Source organism: Apiospora hydei (assembly GCF_038363865.1).
Source record: "Apiospora hydei strain CBS 114990 chromosome Unknown utg000004l_segment0_segment0, whole genome shotgun sequence".
Taxonomy (NCBI): Eukaryota; Fungi; Ascomycota; class Sordariomycetes; order Amphisphaeriales; family Apiosporaceae; genus Apiospora; species Apiospora hydei.
In genome coordinates, this window is record NW_027117363.1 from 6,798,399 (window position 1) to 6,818,008 (window position 19,610).

General features: G+C 53.6%; 4 protein-coding genes across 4 annotated transcripts; 2 read left to right on the forward strand and 2 right to left on the reverse strand.

Annotated features, from left to right (window-relative positions):
• Window positions 1-289: 289 nt before the first annotated feature.
• Window positions 290-5,401, reverse strand: PG997_004663 (uncharacterized protein; the record flags this gene model as incomplete). Its single annotated transcript, XM_066808978.1, has 8 exons — window positions 290-626; window positions 691-1,917; window positions 2,095-2,511; window positions 3,027-3,111; window positions 3,364-3,561; window positions 4,233-4,457; window positions 4,538-4,940; window positions 5,132-5,401. The coding sequence occupies 8 exons, from the start codon at window positions 5,399-5,401 to the stop codon at window positions 290-292; spliced, it is 3,162 nt and encodes a 1,053-aa protein (XP_066672596.1).
• A 4,395-nt stretch (window positions 5,402-9,796) lies between these two features.
• Window positions 9,797-13,199, forward strand: PG997_004664 (uncharacterized protein; the record flags this gene model as incomplete). The annotated part of the gene is made up of 2 exons (XM_066808979.1): window positions 9,797-10,245; window positions 10,325-13,199. The coding sequence occupies 2 exons, from the start codon at window positions 9,797-9,799 to the stop codon at window positions 13,197-13,199; spliced, it is 3,324 nt and encodes a 1,107-aa protein (XP_066672597.1).
• Window positions 13,200-14,122: 923 nt separating this feature from the next.
• PG997_004665 (phosphoribosylaminoimidazolecarboxamide formyltransferase/IMP cyclohydrolase) lies at window positions 14,123-16,041 on the reverse strand (the record flags this gene model as incomplete). Its single annotated transcript, XM_066808980.1, is given in 4 exon segments — window positions 14,123-14,278; window positions 14,338-15,263; window positions 15,283-15,818; window positions 15,899-16,041. 4 exon segments carry the CDS (start codon window positions 16,039-16,041, stop codon window positions 14,123-14,125), a joined length of 1,761 nt encoding a protein of 586 aa, XP_066672598.1.
• Window positions 16,042-16,692: 651 nt separating this feature from the next.
• PG997_004666 (DNA replication complex GINS protein) lies at window positions 16,693-17,465 on the forward strand (the record flags this gene model as incomplete). The annotated part of the gene is made up of 3 exons (XM_066808981.1): window positions 16,693-16,719; window positions 16,790-17,310; window positions 17,372-17,465. The coding sequence occupies 3 exons, from the start codon at window positions 16,693-16,695 to the stop codon at window positions 17,463-17,465; spliced, it is 642 nt and encodes a 213-aa protein (XP_066672599.1).
• Between the last annotated feature and the right edge of the window lie 2,145 nt (window positions 17,466-19,610).

Consider the following 19,610-nt stretch of genomic DNA (forward strand, 5'->3'; position numbering starts at 1 on the left):
GAATGTTTCCATCCCTCACGCTGGATATTCCAACCAAACCAACACATATCGGCAACTTGTTATCAGATCACTGCCCCCAAACTCTAGACCATCTCAAAGACACAGCCACGAAGATGACCGGCAACACACTGACGAGCTCGCCGAGCCCAGCATACGCGGGCGGGATCCGAACACCCCCATCCCGGCGTGCGGCGACGAACGCGCCGGCCGCCAGCAGGATGGCCAAGACGTTGTACACGAAGCTCCAGCCGAAGTTGAACCAGACAGGCGCACCGCCGCCCGAGAGATGTCAAGCATGTCGACGAGCCCCTCGAGCGAGGAGCGGAGGAGCACGACGTCGGCCGCGGACGAGGCGACGTCGAGCCGCGGCGCTGGACGTGCTGGGCGGCAGGTGGACGCCGGTGGTGGCTTTGGCGAGGGCCGGCGCGTCGTTGGTGCCGTCGCCGACGAAGATGACGTTGTTCGTGGGTGCTTTGTTGCCGCCGCTGTGGGTGACGGGTGAGGAGGCCGAGATCAGGTCTTTGATATACTTGGCTTTGTCGGCTGGAGAGCACCGGGCCTTGACCATCGATGGCGGAATGCCGATGGTTTCGGCTACTGCGGTAACCGCCTGAAGCTCATCGCCGCTGAGAATGGACAGCGCGATACCTCGTTTCTTCAGTTCACTGATGATGGACACTGCGTCGATACGGATCGAGTCGGATAGCTCCGAACACTGCGACGAGGCGCGAATCAATGGTGACGCAAAGCGTTGTAAGGCCTCGAGCTGAGGTTTCTCGAACACAATCCTCTTGTTTCGAGGCCAAGCCAGCGGGAATTGCCTGCTTGGATGCGTTTCTCTCCCACGAATCCTTCCACCCTCTACCTGTGAGTGACTTGACGTCGCAAACCACGGTAGGCTCAATGCCACGGTTCCTAAGATGTGATGCCATCGCCACGGACACCGGGTGCTTGATATCACCGACCAAACCCAGGATGGCCGCAGCAGTTGAAGCATGGTCGCCGCCCCTAACGTATTCCTCCGCTGCTACAGAGAGTACACCTTCGGTGAGTGTCCCCGTTTTGTCGAAGACGATATGCGTCACCTTGTGCACGGTCTCGATGCCGGCGGCCGATTTGAAGATGATCCCACGCCGAGCGGCCATCCCACTCGCGATCACAATGACCATTGGTACTGCCAGGCCTATCGCGCAAGGGCACGATACGACAAGGACCGCGATGGCATATAACGGCCTGATCGCCGACTCGGCAGGCGTGCGATTCTGCTCGCGGATACCAACACCAATCCAGACAGCAAAGACGAGAACCGTCAGGCCAACGACGACAGGCACGAAGCGACTCGCCACGTAGTTTGCCATGCTCTGTAGTTTCGGTTTGGTGAGCTTGGCATCATCAACCATGCCAGCAATCGTGCTGATGGTGTTCTCATCGGGTAGCCGGGTAAGCCGAACTATCAAGCTTCCATGGCTGTTCATAGAGCCAGCGGCAATCAACGATCCTGCATGTTTCTCGACCGGTCTTGACTCGCCAGTGAGCATGGATTCGTCGACCTCGGATGATCCAGATACGACAATCCCATCCGTGGGTGCGCGGGAATCCGGCTTCAACTTGAACACGTCGCCGTACTGTAAAAGTCGCGAATCAACGTCCTTTTCCGGCACTCCTCCATCGATGGACACCAGAGTCGCCTGGGTCTCCTGGAGGGATCGAATAGATATCGATTTGAGTGCTTCATGGCGGGCCAAGGCACTGACGAACCGACCAACCATGATCAAAGTGACCAGCAGCGTGCTCGTCTCGAAAAAACTGGCCCGTGGCCAGCGGCCTTCCAGCAGCCAAATAGCCGAACGAAACGACCGAAAAGATATAGGGCTGCGCTGGTACTGAGGGACGATGAGGAGATCCATCTCAATCAACCTGAGAACACGAGGCTCTTTAGGGCTGCGGGATAAAAGGGGCCGGCTATAACAACCTGGACAATGGTGGCAAGCGCCAAGGATACAGCGCCATAGGTTATGGGTCGGTCATCCAGAGGAGCCCAGGCCAGTACAAGAACTGGGATGGTCAAGATGGCCGAAACACCGGTCATGTAACCTTCGTGCCGGACGTGTTTGTTCTCGGCGCCTGGGATCAGAGCCCCGACGAATAGGGGCCAGCTCAAGTGGCGTATTGAAAGTTCTCTCGATCAAATCTCGAGCCCCGACGACCTTTGGGTCGAAGTTGATTCTGACCGTATCTTTATCCACAACCTTCATCGCTGTCACCCCTAACGGCAGTGCTTGTTGAGTAAACGCTTTCACGTCTCCAGTCGGCAACACGTCGAGAGAAGCCCCTTTTGTGCTAATTTCCTCGCACAAGAAGCCTGTTTTTCTTTCGAGCTGTTGGGTTAATTCGGCAGCGGATATGATCCTCGAATCATAATCAAACTCTGCTCTGGACATGACGAGACTGGCCTTGAGGTTTGTTATGCCTTGAAGGATTCCAAGGCGCGGACCAGTTTCGTCTCGCATCCTGTGCAAGTCATGCCACTAACCGAAATAACAGCATGCTGAGTTTCTGGCAGGCCTTTCTCAATGTCTAGGTCACTACGCAAGTCCCTGGTGGATGTTTGCAAATCGGGTTTTCCAGGTGAACCAGCTGCTTTCCTGGGGCAGCACGCATCCCCCCGAACAAGACTTTGGGGAAGCTGCGGATACATTGGCAGCCTGTGATGCCCGTCCCTTGAGAGAGCTCTTGGCGGTGACACATGAACTCCTGGTGCTTTACGGGTTGCTGGTCGCTTTGTACTGTTCCTAGACTTGAGCGACGTGTCCGTAGAGTTAACGCAGCAAGACTTCTGCCCCAAGGCGACAAGTGCCCTGCATATGCAGCCAATAGCATCTAGTCTCTCTGCATACTTGTTTTCTGCGCCTGCCGTGCGTGATAGGTGCACGGAGCTTCAGAGGATGACTTGGGCTCAGAGCAGGCAGTGTCTGGGAAGGGGTCAGCTGGCTATAGACCACAATAAAAGGTAGGTTCAGACCTACATCCAGCCGCAGATTTGCTGCAATGGTTTGTTGTATTCTCGGATGTCTTCACACTCGCGCAACGCGATGCGGTCGATGCAGTCATCTAGCAGATTGGTCAGTTAGTGGCGTGGGCTGTGGCTTCTGTACTCTGTGCCGTCTCACTGTTGCAGCATGGCGATGGCTTTCCATCGCAGCAAGTCGGAGTACTATCCGTGGCGACAACCCTCACCTCCTCGTCCTTGCAGCAAGAATCCGGGCATCCGGCTAGATCCTCGGTACTCGAGGCTCCGGTTCCCGCGCACTTGGTCACTGCCTTGGGAGCTCCACAGCAGCTATCTCCGCAACCGTCGACAACTGGCACGGGCGCCGGGCTTGCAGCAGTCCGCCTTCTTGGTGGTCTCGAGTCTGTGGTAGGACTGCAGTTCCCAGCTTCGCTTGGGCAACAACCATCTGATGGCTTCTTGTTTGATTCGTCCTCGACTTTGGCGCATAGCAACCGCCTGCTTCCTCTGTCGAGCAGCAGTCGGCCGTAGGAGCGGGATCTGGGCGTTCGCTGTTGCAAGATGCAGGTGGCTCATCTGGCTTTGGTTGCTTCTCGCTACAGCAAGCAGACTTGCACGGTTGGTTCGTCATCGTGCCCTGGTTCAATTGTATTGATGCTCGGAGGATTCTGCATCGAATAATGGCAAGTGTGGAAGACGTGTATTGAAAGCTCACAAGAAACGAAAGAGCATTCTGTGCAGCAGAGTGTCCTTTATCTAGTACCTGTATTCCATAAAGAGGGGCATTTCGAGGTTACATGCATGTGGGTGGCATCTGCATAATATGTCGCACCTCTCGCGGGGCGCGCTTGCCAACCTGTAAGATCGCCAGCCACAAATACACAAATACGGTGAGAGATGGCGATGGCGCCATGTAAGCGGAATGGGATATTCATTCCAAAGCCAGACTGATGCCAACAGGTTGGACTCGATCATCGAGGTTCCAATGAATTAAAAATCAGGAGAGGAGGTCAAGACGCCCTCAGGAGCCAGAACGCAGCGGTTGGCACGGGTGTTCAAGGCCGCTCGATGGGTTGTGCGGGGACAGTATTACTTCTAGCATTGCGAGATACTATAGTACTGCTTCCCTTGTCTCAAAAGCTATAGTTCCTGGTGAAGTAGACTGGTCTTGGTGGCTGTCCGCCTTGTTTGGTTGCCTCGAGTTCGTTCATCGGTAGTTTACCTGCGTCTCCGACGAACAGTCGATCCGACTGGTAGAACTCTATGGTATCCTGGATAGGACTGCCAGTGTTGGTTACTGGAGCACCCCTTCTGTGTTTGCGTACCAGGCCACCGTTCCGCTCACCAAAGTAGCCCATCGATATCCTCGCGAGAGAAGGCACAGAGATGACTATCAAAGCCACACCGGCCTCGGTGTTCGACCAGATCATGATATCGTCAAGTTTGTCTGTGAAGCTCGGCTGTCAGTGTGTGCCTCGCTTACTGCGGCGCCGTGGCCAGGAAAGGGGTATGCAAGAGGGACCCTACAGAGACTTTCGTGTGGTCCTGCATAGGCATCAAAGGAATGGAAGCGAGCCAAGGGTGCGATGCTGGCGTAGATGGCAAAGACGAAAAGGACACCAAGAGCCCACCTAGCCTGCTTCAAGAAATCGAAATCCTGGAGGAGGCGCCAGGCAATCACGACGCAGGATATGTCAAGCGCAAAGCTGATGGTGGAACTGACGAACATGCCGCTCGATCCCGCGAGGAAGGCGTCAATGCTGCAAGTCCCGAGTGCCGGGTTCCATGTGGCAGCGATAGGGTCGCATGTTGCTATGTCGTCTGCTAGTTCCCAGACGAAGACGCCCGCCGAGAAAGCAAAGATGAACCACAGCTGAGGGACCAGCCGACTCCCTTGGTCAGACCCATGAGGGTCGTCACAATGGCCCATCTAGCGAACAGGATGGTAAAGGCGATGCAGATCTGCCAATAGTACTCGTATTCCAGGGCCCGAAGCTTGATGAACTCGTTTAGCTCATCGTCATGCCTTCCTACACCGTAGAGCGCAGAAAGCGACGTGAATATGGTTACTGGTATGAATGTGATCTGACCCAGATGGCTACGTTAGCTACCCTCGCGTACCACGGTATACAGCAGACCAAGTTGCTCACGGAACCAAACACCACCAGCATGTCGTCGTAGCCCCATGTACTCCCCTCCTTGGTGCTCGGCGCCCCGTGTCATTATTCGAGCTAGGACCCGCAACGCAACGAATAATGTGACCCCGGTGAGAAGGAGGGAGGTGACGACGACGAGACCCAAAGGGCTACCAGTAAGAGGGCTTATCGGGGGCAGTGAGTAGGCGACCTGTGCCCGGTCGCCTCCGGAAAGTTGGTCGAAACTGACGTTCATCGTAACCCTTGCATTGAGCCACGCCAGGTGAATTCATACGCGCCAGTCACGACAAGTTAGGCTTGGATCCAGATGGCGCATCGCGGATATGTTTGTAATTATGACGATTCGCGCAGCTCGAACTGTGAAGGCAGCAGTCGTCAAGACTGCCCTTTTCAGAAGCTCTCGCGTTTCCAGCGAAAAAGATAGCGGTTTTTATACACACATCGTGAATATCGGACGTCTTTTTGTCCATCTCCCCGGCCTTGTCAGTGTACGCATTTCTCGTATGGGGTTCGGCATCCAGACTTCATCTAACATTTTGTTATCGAGGCTCTGGATGTTGGCACAGACATCCTGATCCATCCCAAATAGCAGCCGCTCCTCGCATATCTTCCCGGAATCGAGATGGGTGTTTCATTCAGAAGCGGCATCCCCGATAGAGTGTTAACTCCTAACGGCGGTACAAACTTTAAAACCGCACGATCACATGGCTGGGGCAGGTTGTGAATGGACACTGTGGGCATTCGCAGCCGACTGATTAACCGCGCATAGGAAGATCGGTGTATTCTCTCCCCGAGGACCATAGCCACTGAAAAGGTCCAGAACACATGATGTCGTCTTGGCTGCCTGACCTCCTTTCTTCGGTAGCACCCATCTGACGCCAAGTTGTACGACGAAGAATAAGGCTGAGCACTGAAGTGAGCTGAGACCATCACGGTGGGCTGCCGGGTGAGAAGATGGGCAAAAGTTGGCGGTGTCCCCCTTTCCAGTTTGAATAATGTATACAGCAAGTTGGCGACTAGAATAGTTCCTGGAAGACATGTGACCAACCCTCAAAATTGGTTGTTATTGCCCGTATCCAGTACCGATATTGAAGAACTGGAAGTTGAGAACAAACCATAGGAAATCCCTAGCCTAGTCAGTCTTAGCTAATCACGCGAACTGCTCCAGTAGCGTTGTGCAAGCATCATCATGTGTCACTTGGCGGTGTCGTTCAAGCTCGGGAACGTGTGTATGGTGCTAGCATACCCCTAACCAGAGAAATCCCATGTGGAAGTGCGACATCTAATCTGAGAGCGTTGATCCTGACAACACACGTATATGAGAATGAACAAGCAGATGATTATTTGCGCCCGTCTTTGCCCTACTGGCACGTCCTGCCGAAATTGGCCATCAGCGGTGAGAAAGGGGCTAGTTGAAGGTGGTTCTCGAGTCAAGGCAGACCGCGGCCGTCCGACTATATTGGAACAGTCCGGACTGTCAAGAAGAGCACCATATGCTGTATATCCCGCGTAATTACTCGAGCACGGCCAATTGTACCAACCTGTGCGCCCATAACCGCAATCTGGGCTTGCAGGAGATCTCGGGGGGACAGATGGTCCCAAAGGAGTGTCCAAAGCGAATTTTGGAAACAACAACCACTTGCGTCATATAGAACTGAGGCGTTCAGCCAGTGTTGAAGTCAATCATATTCGGACGACTTGTCACGTTGATTGTGCTATAGACGGCTTATCGGGGATCAAACACCCCGTCGATCAAGGATGCAATGCCGACGATGATACCGGGAAATCCCATTAAAAGCGACCGGCATCCCTCTAAAATGGACCAACTACAGCCGTCTTTGACGTCGTTCAGCGGCATGTCCCACCAAAGGTGCCACTCGAAGAAAAAAACAAAACGTGGGCGTCTCGCCTGTGTGACAGAGAGTTCTTCTGCATCGTGGCGCTGAGACAGGCTCTGGCTAGCGCTTTGGTTTCCCGAGATGTCCCAGCCGTTTGTTCTTTTTATACCCAACCTTGGGTATAGAAACAGCAGACCAAAGTCGATCAGTTGACTGATTGCTGTCTTCAAGCTGCATATCAAGACCAATCGTATCACTAGTTGTCGATACCTGTATGCCGCCTTCCAAAAATCCACAAAAAAGGATGGCTACAGTGCAAGGTGGCTGAGCGACTGGCCGCGCCAGTGTTGTCCGCTCTAGGTGCTTAGTTGACGGTGTCGTTGCTTGCTTGGCAATTTGCAGTACGAGGCCAGGGCTCTTGTGCACCGACGCTGTGCGGGATCTATAGATTTGCTGACTACCAAGACCATTATGCCATGGCAAGAACCGCCTGGGCTGGGATCTCCATGAGGCTCAGGAGGGTGTTCCTGGCACTAAACCCAATCAATAAATCCATGGATGCACGGTGCTCTTGCGTGGGGCCGGGCGGGCGGGCACAGGAGACACGAGAGTTCGAGAGAGGGCGAGTCGAGACGGCTGGACGGGCCTTCACAGTTCGTCTGACCTTTCCCCTGCCCGCGTGTCAGGTGTTCTCGTTTGTGGACCTCGCACGGCTCTTTGAGTCTCTTTGAGTCTCTTTGACCCCGAACGAATGGCTTTGACTGCTAACCACTGCGACTCTGCGAGTCTTCTGAGCTGTCAAACATCTTTTGTCTGTTCGCTGTTCGGTGACACAGCCAAGTCTGTGCATCGCAACGGTCTCGCAAGCCGCCCAGCCGCCCAGCCAACCAGCGTGTTGGAGGAACAATCTGGCCTGGCAAGATGTCTTGCAAAATCCCGTCTATCCACGACAGCTGAAAGGCCCGTATACATACTACTGCTACGGAGTACTCCCAGTGAATGAATTGCTAGATTCTCCCGGTTTGCATCCACCAACTATTTGGCGGGTACCCCCGAGTCTAAGAGACTCTCCAGCGCTTCGGTTTGGTATCCCGTAAATGAAGCTACAGCGGCTGGACAAATACAGATCTCCAGCACGGCGGCAACGAACACTCACCGTCAAGATCTGGATTCTGGACGGGGATCCTGGGCGCTCATTTACAGACAATGAGGCGAGCGAGAGTGACGAGGTCGGGTTTCATACGACTACTTTTTCTCTGTCTCCCCTTCCTCCTTTCCCTGATTTCTCCGTACGATCATGACGAATGGGATGTGTGAGCGATTGGCTATGCCAGGATGGAAATTCTTGCGCGCATCCATCATTGGATCATGTTGTTTCACGGCAAGGGTGTTTCGCAAAACACCACGCTGCCAATGAGCGTACAAGAACGGATGCAAGTCACGCGTCTCCACTTGTTTCCCCCCTTCTTTTCTTGTGCGGTTGACGAGTTAAAGTTGAGACGCCTCTCACGCTCTCACCAATCTACTTGCAATCTGTTTAGCAGCGTACACTAAGGCTTTTACCGCGCGCCATTCTTTACATACACTACCTACATGCTGCTCGCCATCGACGTACGTTCTGCAGCAATGCAAAGGATGGAGAAGGTGGGCTTGCCGCAAGAAGAAAGAATCGACCAGACCCTGCACGCGACTAGAACACACCTGCACGACTCACAGATGCCCAGCTGGCACCTGCTCATCTTAATCTCTCAACCTTGCTCTCCTATCCAGCTTACGACTGCAATGCTACACTTAAGTGCTGGAATAAGTAGCAGTGGCAGCAGTGCCCCTGCGTACCTCCGCAGGGCATGGAATGCTATCACGATCAATTGATTGACCCCAGGCATTACCTAATTGATAAGGAGCTCCATGCCATCAGATGCGACACGTCCGGGGGACAGCATGCTTCTCTAAAATAACATCATCAATGATGTTCATGCCCAGTAGGGCACGTAGCGATTGTCCTCTGGCTGGCCAGAGTGGTATTCGTACCTGCAGCAAGGCAGCAAGCAGCATGCAGGAAAAAGGAGCTAGCGCCACCTCGCTGCGTTAGTATGCCAGACACTCGCACACGGCGGCACACACTGGAACAAGTTGAAGAACAAGAAAAGAAACACAAACAAAAAGACCTACCCACTTTGGCGAAAACGCAGGGGGTATTGGGCGGTTCTGATTAGTTTGATTGCCTGCTTCCCAAAACGGTCTGCAGCGACAGGGGTTATCTGCAGGGGCAACTGGCTGGGCGGCCAGTCACGGCGCTTGGGGGCGCCGCGCAGGGAAGAGAGATTGCACTAGAGGGCTCCAGAGGTCTCCAGAGGTCGCCGTCCCACCACCCCGTCCACAAACCATCGACCATCTTCTCATTCCAATGGCCCAAATGGCCAAATTGGTCCCTGTCCATCGCCTGACCGACTGCGACGCTACCCTGGCCAAGACCCCTGGACCTCCGTACGTAGTCGATGGTAGATGGGACGGACGGCGGGCAACATATCGCTTCGGTCGGCCGTTGTGTCTTTCTCTCCCTTCCACACCCAGACACCATCCACTTTCGCTGTGTGTGCTGTGCTTTTTTGGCCGTTGGCGCGCAGATTGCGCCCATCTCGAAAGTATACCGCGAGACATCCATCCTCGCTTGGCTAGGCTTGTTGGGTTGGAACTTGGAAGACCAATAATCTCCCCTCCACATTCCATTTCCTATCTGGTCTTAACAGGCCAGGCAGGTCATGAGGATCGAAGCAAGGGCCTAAGCCAACATGGATCCCGTCGACGATGAATATGTTCCCCAGAGGCGCCCCTCCTTGACGTCCACTTCTGAGACTCTCGGTGCTTCATCTGATGTTCCCTTCCCTCCTACTCAAAGTCTTTATCGGGACCAGGTTGCCACTGCTAGAAACACACGGAAGCTCGTCATTGACAGCTCGGCAACCGTCCCGCCGCTGAACACACCGATTCGCCGCAAGCCTGTCTCCAAAACCGCTTCGCCCATCGTCTCGAGATACTCGTCGGGTGAATACCTCGCCGTTACCAGGAACCTCCAACGGCCCGAACAGCGGTATTCGAGGTCCTTCTCCTTGGACAGCCCTACCGTCTACGAGTTCCCGCTTGCCGTTAGGAAGTCTCCCGTCCCATTAGAGAAGTCCCCGGTCCTGATAGAGCTCCCACCCAAGACAGTGGCGCATCGGACCCCGGGCGACTGCAAGAAGTGAGTCGAATGTCGCATTGGAATGCCATCCGAACCCAAGATGCAGTCATGAGCAGGAGATGCTAAACGATTAAAGCAGGACACTTTCCATTCTTGAGGACTTCCCCCTGCCTATGCAGTCTGACAAGGCTGCCGGACTGAGTGAAGCCAAACAACCAAGGTCTCCTGACAGCCACGACAACCCTGCAGCTCCTCAACCAGCGGCTACCGCTGGGCTGACACAACCCAACGATCCGGCCGACTTTGAGGATCCGTTGCCTGCTGACGAAGACGATGATCATTTGAGCGTCTTGGACGGCTACAACTCTGACTCGTCTGGTCAGTCTAATTATAATCCTACTCCCGTCACCCCCGAGAGAAACATGTCCCTCTTCGTCAACCGCAAACCTGCACCACCACATTTGACTCTCAGCCAAATTAATACAGAGGAACACACAGCCACGGCACCATCGCCCAGTAATAGTAATCACGAAGCCAGGTCTCCTAATACAGACAAACCACTACCCAAATCACCTGGGTCTTCGTCTTCCAAGCTTGGAACTTTCTTCAGTTGGGGATCACCGTCGCCTTCGACGACGGAATTCTCGCCACTACCTTCGCCATACGCCCCCTCGAAGTCAAACACCACTTACACAGATGCTTCCCCGGTCACCACCATCAGACCATCATCTCTACTTGAAGCCCCAAAGGGATCCGCTGGCTCTAGAGAATCCGGCGAATCATACCTTGCAGCACCACCTGCTATCTTACCAAACCATCCCGCGGAAATCGAGGAGATGGAAGAAGAGTTGAAGGCCATCTCGGCCGAATTGGCCTCGTCGATTCGGCGAGAGATGGATCTCGAGGATCTTGTAGATAGATTGCAAGCCGAGAAGGATAATCCAGCATCCTCATCTAACAACAAGAGGACTAGCGACTATTTCTCTGATTCTGGGTACAGTTCCACCAAATTCAGTGACTATGACCAGTCAAAAGAGGAAGTCGAGAGGATACAGAGGAGGGCGGAACAGGAAATGGCTTCAGTCAGGTTGGAACTGACGAATAAGCTGCAAGACGAGAGAACAAGGAGACAACAGCTTGATGACCAGATCAAGGACCTTTCAAAAAGAGCCTCTCAGCTCGACCTGGAACAACTCAGCAATGCGGACGACTCCGACAGAGTCAAGGATCTGGAAAGCACCTGCGAGACTCTGCGACGCAAGCTGACCGAGGAGCGGCAAGTCAAAGAAAACTTCGAGGATCTACTGACTGTTCTCAAAGGCGAACTTCAAACTGCTGCCAATGAGCGCGACAATCTGCGCGATGAGATCGTACCACAGCTCCGAGCTCGGGTCGAAGGCCTCGAGGCGCAAGCCACCGACTTGGAGAAAATGTCGTATGAATCAACCAAGATGCAACAAGAACTCCAGTCGCTCAAGTCAGAAAACACGAATTTGAAACAAGAAAAGGAAGAAAGGTCAATAGGGAGCATCGCCGAAGACACTTCTCGTATGTCGCGCTCGAGCTCAGTGACAGGTCCACCGCCATCTTTTCGACTACAACGGCCTCCTTCCGTGTCGAAGACTCCTTCGCTGTCAAGGTCGGCCTCTTTATCGAGGTCGAAGTCTGTTAAGACTACTGAATCCCGTGACGCGCTCTCCGACCGATTAAAGGACGTTGAGGAGCAGCGCGATGCGCTACACCGGGCTCTTAAGGCTCTTCTCGAGCGGCAAGAGTGCCAGAACCGCGAGAATGAGAAGAAAATTCGATCTCTCGAAAGCGAGCGTGAGCGACTGCTCAGCGGCTCCCCGCAAAAGGCCGGTTTTGTGAAGGAGGTATCCAACTTGCGCGAGGAGATTAATACTCTTCGCCGTAGGTCAGAAGAGGCTCTTGAGCAAAGGTGGCAGGTTGAGAAGAACCTTGCGGGACTCAAGATGGATCTCGACCGCGCAGAGCAAGAGATCGCCTCTTTGAGAAGTCTCCTCGATGAGAAGGATATCCTCATCCCGGAGAACCTGTCGCGCTCTAGCGCATACTCTGATAGCTCAGCCGAGCCCGTCACATCCGATTCCCTACGAGCGGCCTACCGAGACCTCCAGGAGGCCTACGCGCAGTCGCTCGAGCGTATCCAGAGCCTCGACTCCGGCAGCACGCATGATGAGAAGACCCAACTGGCCATAGAGAAGCTTCAGCAAAGCTTGTCGTCCGCGGTCGCAGAGCGCGATCTCGCCGTGCAGGAGGTTTCTTCGTACAAGGCCCAGCTCGATGCCTTGAAAGCCCAGGAGCAGACTTACCTGGATAGCGAGAAGACTCTCGCCGACGAACTTCAAGAGTCTGCACGCCGTGTCGAGGAATTGGCCCTTCAGGTCCGCCAGCAACTGGCTTCCAACCAGAACCTGCGGCAGCGCCTCACGGATACGGTTTCTAGAGGTGAGGCCGCTCAGAAGGCTAATGCCGAGCACATCACTGCCCTTCAAGCTCGTCTACGGACGCTCGAAGAGCAGGTTGTTGCTGCTCAGACTGCCTCGGAAGAACGCGTATCTCGCCACGAGGACGAGCTTACGACGCTGAAAGAGAGCCACAGCCAGCAGCTGTCTCGTCTCAGCAGCAACCTCTCGCCTCGCTCACCTCGCATGTTCCCACCGAAGTCACCAATGTCTCCCTTGTTCGCGGGTGCTGGAGCGAAATCCCCTCGCCTCGATATGACCCGGTCGGGTAGCGCAATGAGTGTCGCCGAGGAGACACAAGTTGCTGCTCTTCGGGAGAAGGTCGCAGCCTTAGAAAAGGCACTTGCTGAGGCTGACGTCGAGATGCAGGAGGTGGTGAGCCGAATGAACACGGCTCAGATTGAGGTCTTGCAGTTGCAAGAGGAGCGCGAAGCTGCCGTGAACCAAGCACGCAAACTCGAGAAGGCACTTCAAGCCGAGAAGGTTCGCGCGTTTGAGGAACGATTCAAGTCTTTGCAGCAAGTCTAGAGGGGAGTCTAAAACTCGCGGCATGAGTTTCGGGCCGCTTCGCAAGCATTTACACGGGGTTCTGGGAGAATTGATACGGGAGGACTTTTGGCGCAAGGCTGCCAACACACAAAGCCTTCGTTTTTGGCAAGGGCGTTTTGGAGCAACTGTTGAAACAACAACATCATCAATGGGGGTTTTATTGCATCATATTCGGCCTATATACATCCTACCACATACACACAAACTTGGCTTGCCTATTGTTGGCTAGCTGTTGTACCATGGGGGCTTTTTCTGGGGATCTGCTTATCAGCCTATATTCGGAGGCCTTACACAAACTGTACTCTAATGTTTTCATATTGTAGTACTCCCTGTATCTATACACACATACACATATATAGCATACACGCCTGATGCTGTATAAGACTCACAAGAGGTCTAGAGTAAGACACATCACGCATAGTAGTATTCGTAGTCTAATGAGACTTTTGGTCCATGATTTATGGTCACATTCAACTTGTTTTTCTTGTCGCCTCCTGCCGGTGAAACCAAATAACCGCATTGCAAACTAGGTCTGCCATACAATGCCAGCATCAACCACCGGCCGTTGGAGTGAGGTGTCCGTCAACTCGAAGAAGCAAGTATGGAAGCAGAGCACACCCTCGAACCGAAACCTGTTGCAAACCCAAAGTGAAGTGTTGAAACTTTTATTGCCCCTTTCTCTTTTCAGCTTCCTACGTGTTAAAGATGTTTTAGTCAGTACACATCAACACCGAATCTTCCGTCGTCTAAAACCTTCACCACCTCAATCACTCGTGTCTCTCATCATGGACCTGGGTATCTTTCTTTTGTTATTTGTTACATCTGCTTGGAGTTTCGGGTCTTTTTTAAGACACATTTTGGTCCGCCCACCACGACTTTGCCATCGTTGGGATATTCCTCGTTTAATGGTGGAAAAGTCTGATGTTCTGCTCGACAAAGACAATATCCAGCTTCTCGGCAGTCTCGAAGACGGCCCCATCGTTCTGACTGCCACCGGGTGCGGCGATGTACTTGACACCCGAGCGAGCTGCGCGGTATACGTTGTCGACAAAGGGGAACTGCGAATATGAGTCAGTAGGAGGCTTCCGGTTGCTGTCAGGGGGACCAGGGATCTTACGAATGCGTCACTGGACACGGCAACGTCACGGAGCTTGGAAGACCACTCATCGCGCTCTGCCTCGGTGAAGGGAGCAGGAAGCTCCTCGAATACGGCCTCGAACAGGTCGCGCTCGGGCCCCGACTTGGGAAGCTCGCCGCTAACCAACAAGTCGATGGCATTGCTCTTGTCGGGGCGCTTGGTGCCCTTCTTCCATTTGATATCGAGGACCTTGGGATGGAATCGGAACCACCAGTTGTCGGCCTTGTCGCCAGCAAGACGGGTGCAGTGGATGCGAGACTGCTGGCCGGCTCCAAGACCAATGACCTGGCCGTTCTTGGCATAGCACACCGAGTTGCTCTGAGTGTACTTGAGGGCGATCGTCGCAACAGTGAGGTCTCGAGTCGCGGTCTCGGGCAGGCTGAAGTCCTTGGGGGTGATGGTTCGGCTGAACGAGCTCGGCTTGATCTCGATGTCGTTGCGGTGCTGCTGTAGTGTCACACCATAGACGGTTCTGGTCTCGGTAGGATCGGGCTGGTACTCGGGATCCATCTGAAGAACAAGGTACTTACCGCCCTTCTTCTTCTTAAGGATCTCCAAGGCAGCGTCCTCGTAACCGGGAGCAATCACACCATCGGACACCTCCTTGGAGATGATGCGGGCAGTAGGTACATCGACAACATCACTGAGGGCAATCATGTCTCCGAAGCTGCTCATACGATCAGCGCCGCGGGCTCTGGCGTAGGCTTGAGCAAGACCAGAGGTCTCAAGACCCTCAATGTCATCGACAAAGTACACTTTCCGCTCCTCATCAGTCAAGGGAACGCCGATGGCTGCGCCAGCGGGAGAGACATGCTTGAAGCTGGCAGCAGCGGGCTTGCCGAGCGCAGCCTTCAACTCCTTCACCAGCGGCCAGCTGTTGAGCGCATCCAACAGATTGATGTAGCCTGGAGAACCACACAGAACCTTGAAGGGCAAATCTGCCGAGCGCATGAAAGCGGCGGCGGGCTTCTGGTGGGGGGTTAGCACCGTAACGGAGTGTTGAGTGCTGGGCTCCGTCGCCGGCGTATCGCGCACGGAAGAAAGCCGAAATGTGATCATCGTAGTCAGCTGTGTGCTCGAATGCCTTGAGGGCGTATCGGTTTCGGCTGGTCTCCTGGATCTCGCCGGCCTTGAGCTCCTTCAGGAATTCGGGATAGTCCTTGGGGTCGCTCAGAATGGTAACGCGCGAGTGGTTCTTGGCCGCAGCTCGAATGAGAGTGACACCGCCAATGTCGATTTCTTCCACAGCCTCGGGGACGGTAACGTTGATCTTGGAGATGGTGTCCTTGAAAGGGTACAGGTTGCAGATAACATAATCGACCTTGTCGATGCTCTGCTCGGCCAGGTCCTTCTCGTCCGACTCGAGGTTTCGTGCTAGTATGCCGGCATGAACAGCAGGGTGGAGAGTCTTGACGCGTCCTGCCAGCATCTCGGGGGCCTTGGTGATGGCGGAAACATCCCTTCATGGCCAAACAGATTTAGCTAGATTCACACAAAACGGGGATGTGCATGTATACATCTCGGGTATATTGGCACTTACTCGACTGGGAAGCCAGACTCTCGGATCATACGAGCAGTGCCCCCGGAAGCCAGAATGCGGACATTCTGCTGAACCAAACCCTTTGCAAGGTCCAGCAAGCCGGTCTTGTCGTATACCGACACAATGGCAATTCTCTGAGCCATGCTGATTTCAATCGAATCCTGAACGAACAACAGTGTCAACCAACCTGGACTTGTATGCGCTGGGCTACCAGATAGAGTCTTCTTACCAATGAATAGGCGGAATAATTACCCAATAAGAGATTCGAAAGAGAGAAAAAATATCAGATTCCCCAAAACAGTTGAGAAACACAGATTTTTTTTTTTAAAAAAGAGCCGATCACGCCACCAAACGTCTTAACGATTTGGTTTGATTTGGCTTGACTTCCAGGGTATGATGCAAATGGCGGGGTAACCGAAGGGTCTGGCGCGAATAATTTTTGGCCCTAGAATTTCAGAAATCGCGGGGCAGTTTTTCTTACCCCATCCTATAGTCCGTGTGTCGGAGGCCAAATGCACAGTATAAAGGACAGTGAATGGGCAGGACGTATTGCCTGTATTGTACAGTGCGGGCACTGTAACTCCTTATGTAATATCAGGCTTGAGGTATCCATCCATTCGATCCAATTTACGCGCCGACGCGTTCCTTGAGCCGGCAACTAAGACCATACGCCGCCAGATACTGCACGCCAACCCCTCGCCTTCTCTCACTCGCCTGAATCAAGTTCCGGTGGGAGCCACGGCGGAAACATATAGCAAAGACAATTTTCGTGACCTCACCGAGACCACGATCCAATGTACGGAGATCTGGGAAACAAGCTGGTAAATTCGAATGCTACGACTTTCACCGCGCACATTTACATAGAGCTGCTACCAACTGTGTATTCTACAGGTCCACCATGCCAAAAGGGCCCAGAATCTGGCGCACTTGCCGCCGTATCAGACCGAGCTGGTCCGCGCCGTGACACGTGAGGTTCGGGATCTTGAAAAAGACCTGGCAGATATGTTGGAGTCCTTCGAAGGCGGCTTCGACCCTCACGCGGACCAGGCCAAATCCTGCACTATGCTGGTCAACCACTTGTCCATCCGCAGGAACAAGCGGTGTCTGCTGGCGTACCACCGCACGAGAACCGACAAGCTTGAGGAGCTTGTTTGGAAAGGTTATGACCTTGTCGATCTCCCGGGCCAACAGGTCTCGTCAAACAGTGGCTCGAACCTTGCCGCTACGGATACGAGCTCAAGCAGCTTGAGTCCGCAGGAGGAAGACTATGTCCGCCAGTATAGCGACCTTCTGGCTGCATACAAGGGCCAATGGACCGATATAGACTTGACGGGCAGTCTTGAACCGCCCCGTGACCTCTTCATTGATGTCCGAGTTTTGAAGGACGCCGGTGAGATCCAGACGGAATACGGGTGAGTGGTCGACCCCCTTAACGAGCGAGACCTATCCATGACTAAAATCTCGACTATTCAGAGCCATCACTTTGACCAAGAACAGTCAATTCTACGTTCGCCAGGGTGACGTGGAGCGGTTGATCGCCCAAGGATATCTCCAGAAACTCGGCTGAACACTGCCATACCAGCTAGCCCCTTGCTATGAAATGGGGAAACCGGCAGTGGTCTTCGGTATTGATTCGCGAAAACATGGGCCGTGGCATTGTTTCGAATTCCTATCCAGCTGCCTGAGATTTGCAGTAACCCGGCTAGACGGCCAACTTGCATTCGCCTTGCTTCGGTGGCCGTCATTGCAACTTGGATCGGCTCAATGCACTTGGCCAAATCGAGACATGGATTCACGATCTGCTCTGGGCGTGCAAGCGCGAAGCTGACAACCAACCCCACGTTGTTTACAGCCAGGTTGGATCGTTGGTGCGGGAGAAGACCCAGCCAGTCGGCATCAAACGCGCCGTCACATTGGAATGATTGGGCAGGCTGCGACAAGCACTTGCATATGCACTCTTGCAGCAGCTATGGGGTAACGAAGGACAAGGCTTTGCGGCAGCAAGGGGAGGTACACAAACGAAGTACCGAAGTCCGGCTTTAGAAGACGGTTCAACAGGACGGCTGAATATCCAGTGCAAAAACCCATACCCATCACATATCATACCCAGAACAGACCGCTCGGTGACGACTATACCATCCGCAATATGGAGACGCCGTGGCATCGGATGCGACTCCGTTACTTGCTGTCAAGCTCGGAGGCCCGGCCCGCTGGGCTCCCCCACCGGTCTCTAGAACTACCAATGAAATAGCTTTGAAGTACGTAAAAAGAATCGGACTGGATGCAACCCATCTTTTTTCCCGATCTCGAATTGGGGGCTCAGTTGCAATATTGGTACTGCTAATATCTTTGTCAGTGAAGCCACTGGCGACCCTAGGCAACAGTGGGCCGCTTTGAGGTTGGAGATTGAACTTGGCAATGATAGGAGTGGGGGTCGGTTTGTCACGATTCTGCCACAACACAGTCTAGATGGCTGGGGGCAGTCAAAGCATCAAAGCTGGACCGATTGATTAGGTAGATTGATCTGACTGTACTTCACGAGGCCGCTCTGTTCTGTCGTCGACATATATATGCAGTCTGGGAGGGCTACTACGTACAGTCTTACAGTATGTATGACCGCTGTCCGTGTCCATGTTGTACAGGGCCGTGGGTTTCAGACTCGGAAGCCTATCCCCACGTGGGACTGGCAAAAAGCAAAACGAGTCCACACTTCAATGTTCAGCCGCATAGGAGTGAGTGGACGGGCAGGCGGGATCGGATTGATTGCTTGCTCGCATACTCGGCGCCAACGATGTTTTGATGTTCTGAGGGGTGGGATGCAGCCACCGAACCATGTTGACATGGTTGTTAGCAGATTCTTACGATGCATCTGTGCCACTGTAGTGCCTCCCCGCCTCTGCTTTCCGCCAACGGCATGCACCTCGCTCGTAACGGCTGACGAGCACGGAGAATCCTCAATCAATACCAACCGAAGGCTACCTAGCCTACATAGGTAATTGTGATTGGTTGCATACCCTGTCGAAAGGTTTTCTTCTCACGAGAAATTAGGAGAGACCTAGCCTCAACTTTAGGTGGTGCCCTGGCTGCAGGCAGATTGCTTGCCGTCGATTGATTGATCCATGGAGAAAAGAGTCCTTCTTGTGGCCCCTTGGGAGGAAAACTTTTTGAATGTTCAGGTCAAACGGCTTGACGTGGACGTTACACATGGAGGATAACATCCGCCCATAGGCCTGGACTTTCCTTTCCGGTCCAATCTCCAAGTGCAAGGAGGGCCTTCAATTAGGACCACCTAGTAGTCGGAGGTTATAGCACATGAGTATGACATAGTTGCTGCACCGCCCGGTTACAGGACATACAATGCACCCAAAAGGCGATATCTCTTTTCAAAGTTCGCCGTTGCCGGCACGGATGGAATGGGCTGTTTAACCCCGCATGCAATGAGTAATGAGTATGTGTAAGTTGCTGCCCGTTGCAACTGGTAAAACATCAGCTCGTAATTCGGCACTGGTAGCTTCGTGTCCAAGCACTATGCATCATGTAAGTATGCTGCTGTCAGGACTCAGGAGTCAGGATGGACGGACGAGAGACGACGAAGGCCTCTTTTGATCACCGACCAACTACCAGGGTGGAACGTTTGCCGGTTGCTGACAGGGGTAGTCACTGACTTTTTTTCTTTCTTCTTCAACCATCCTCGAAGCCTCACATCAGTGCT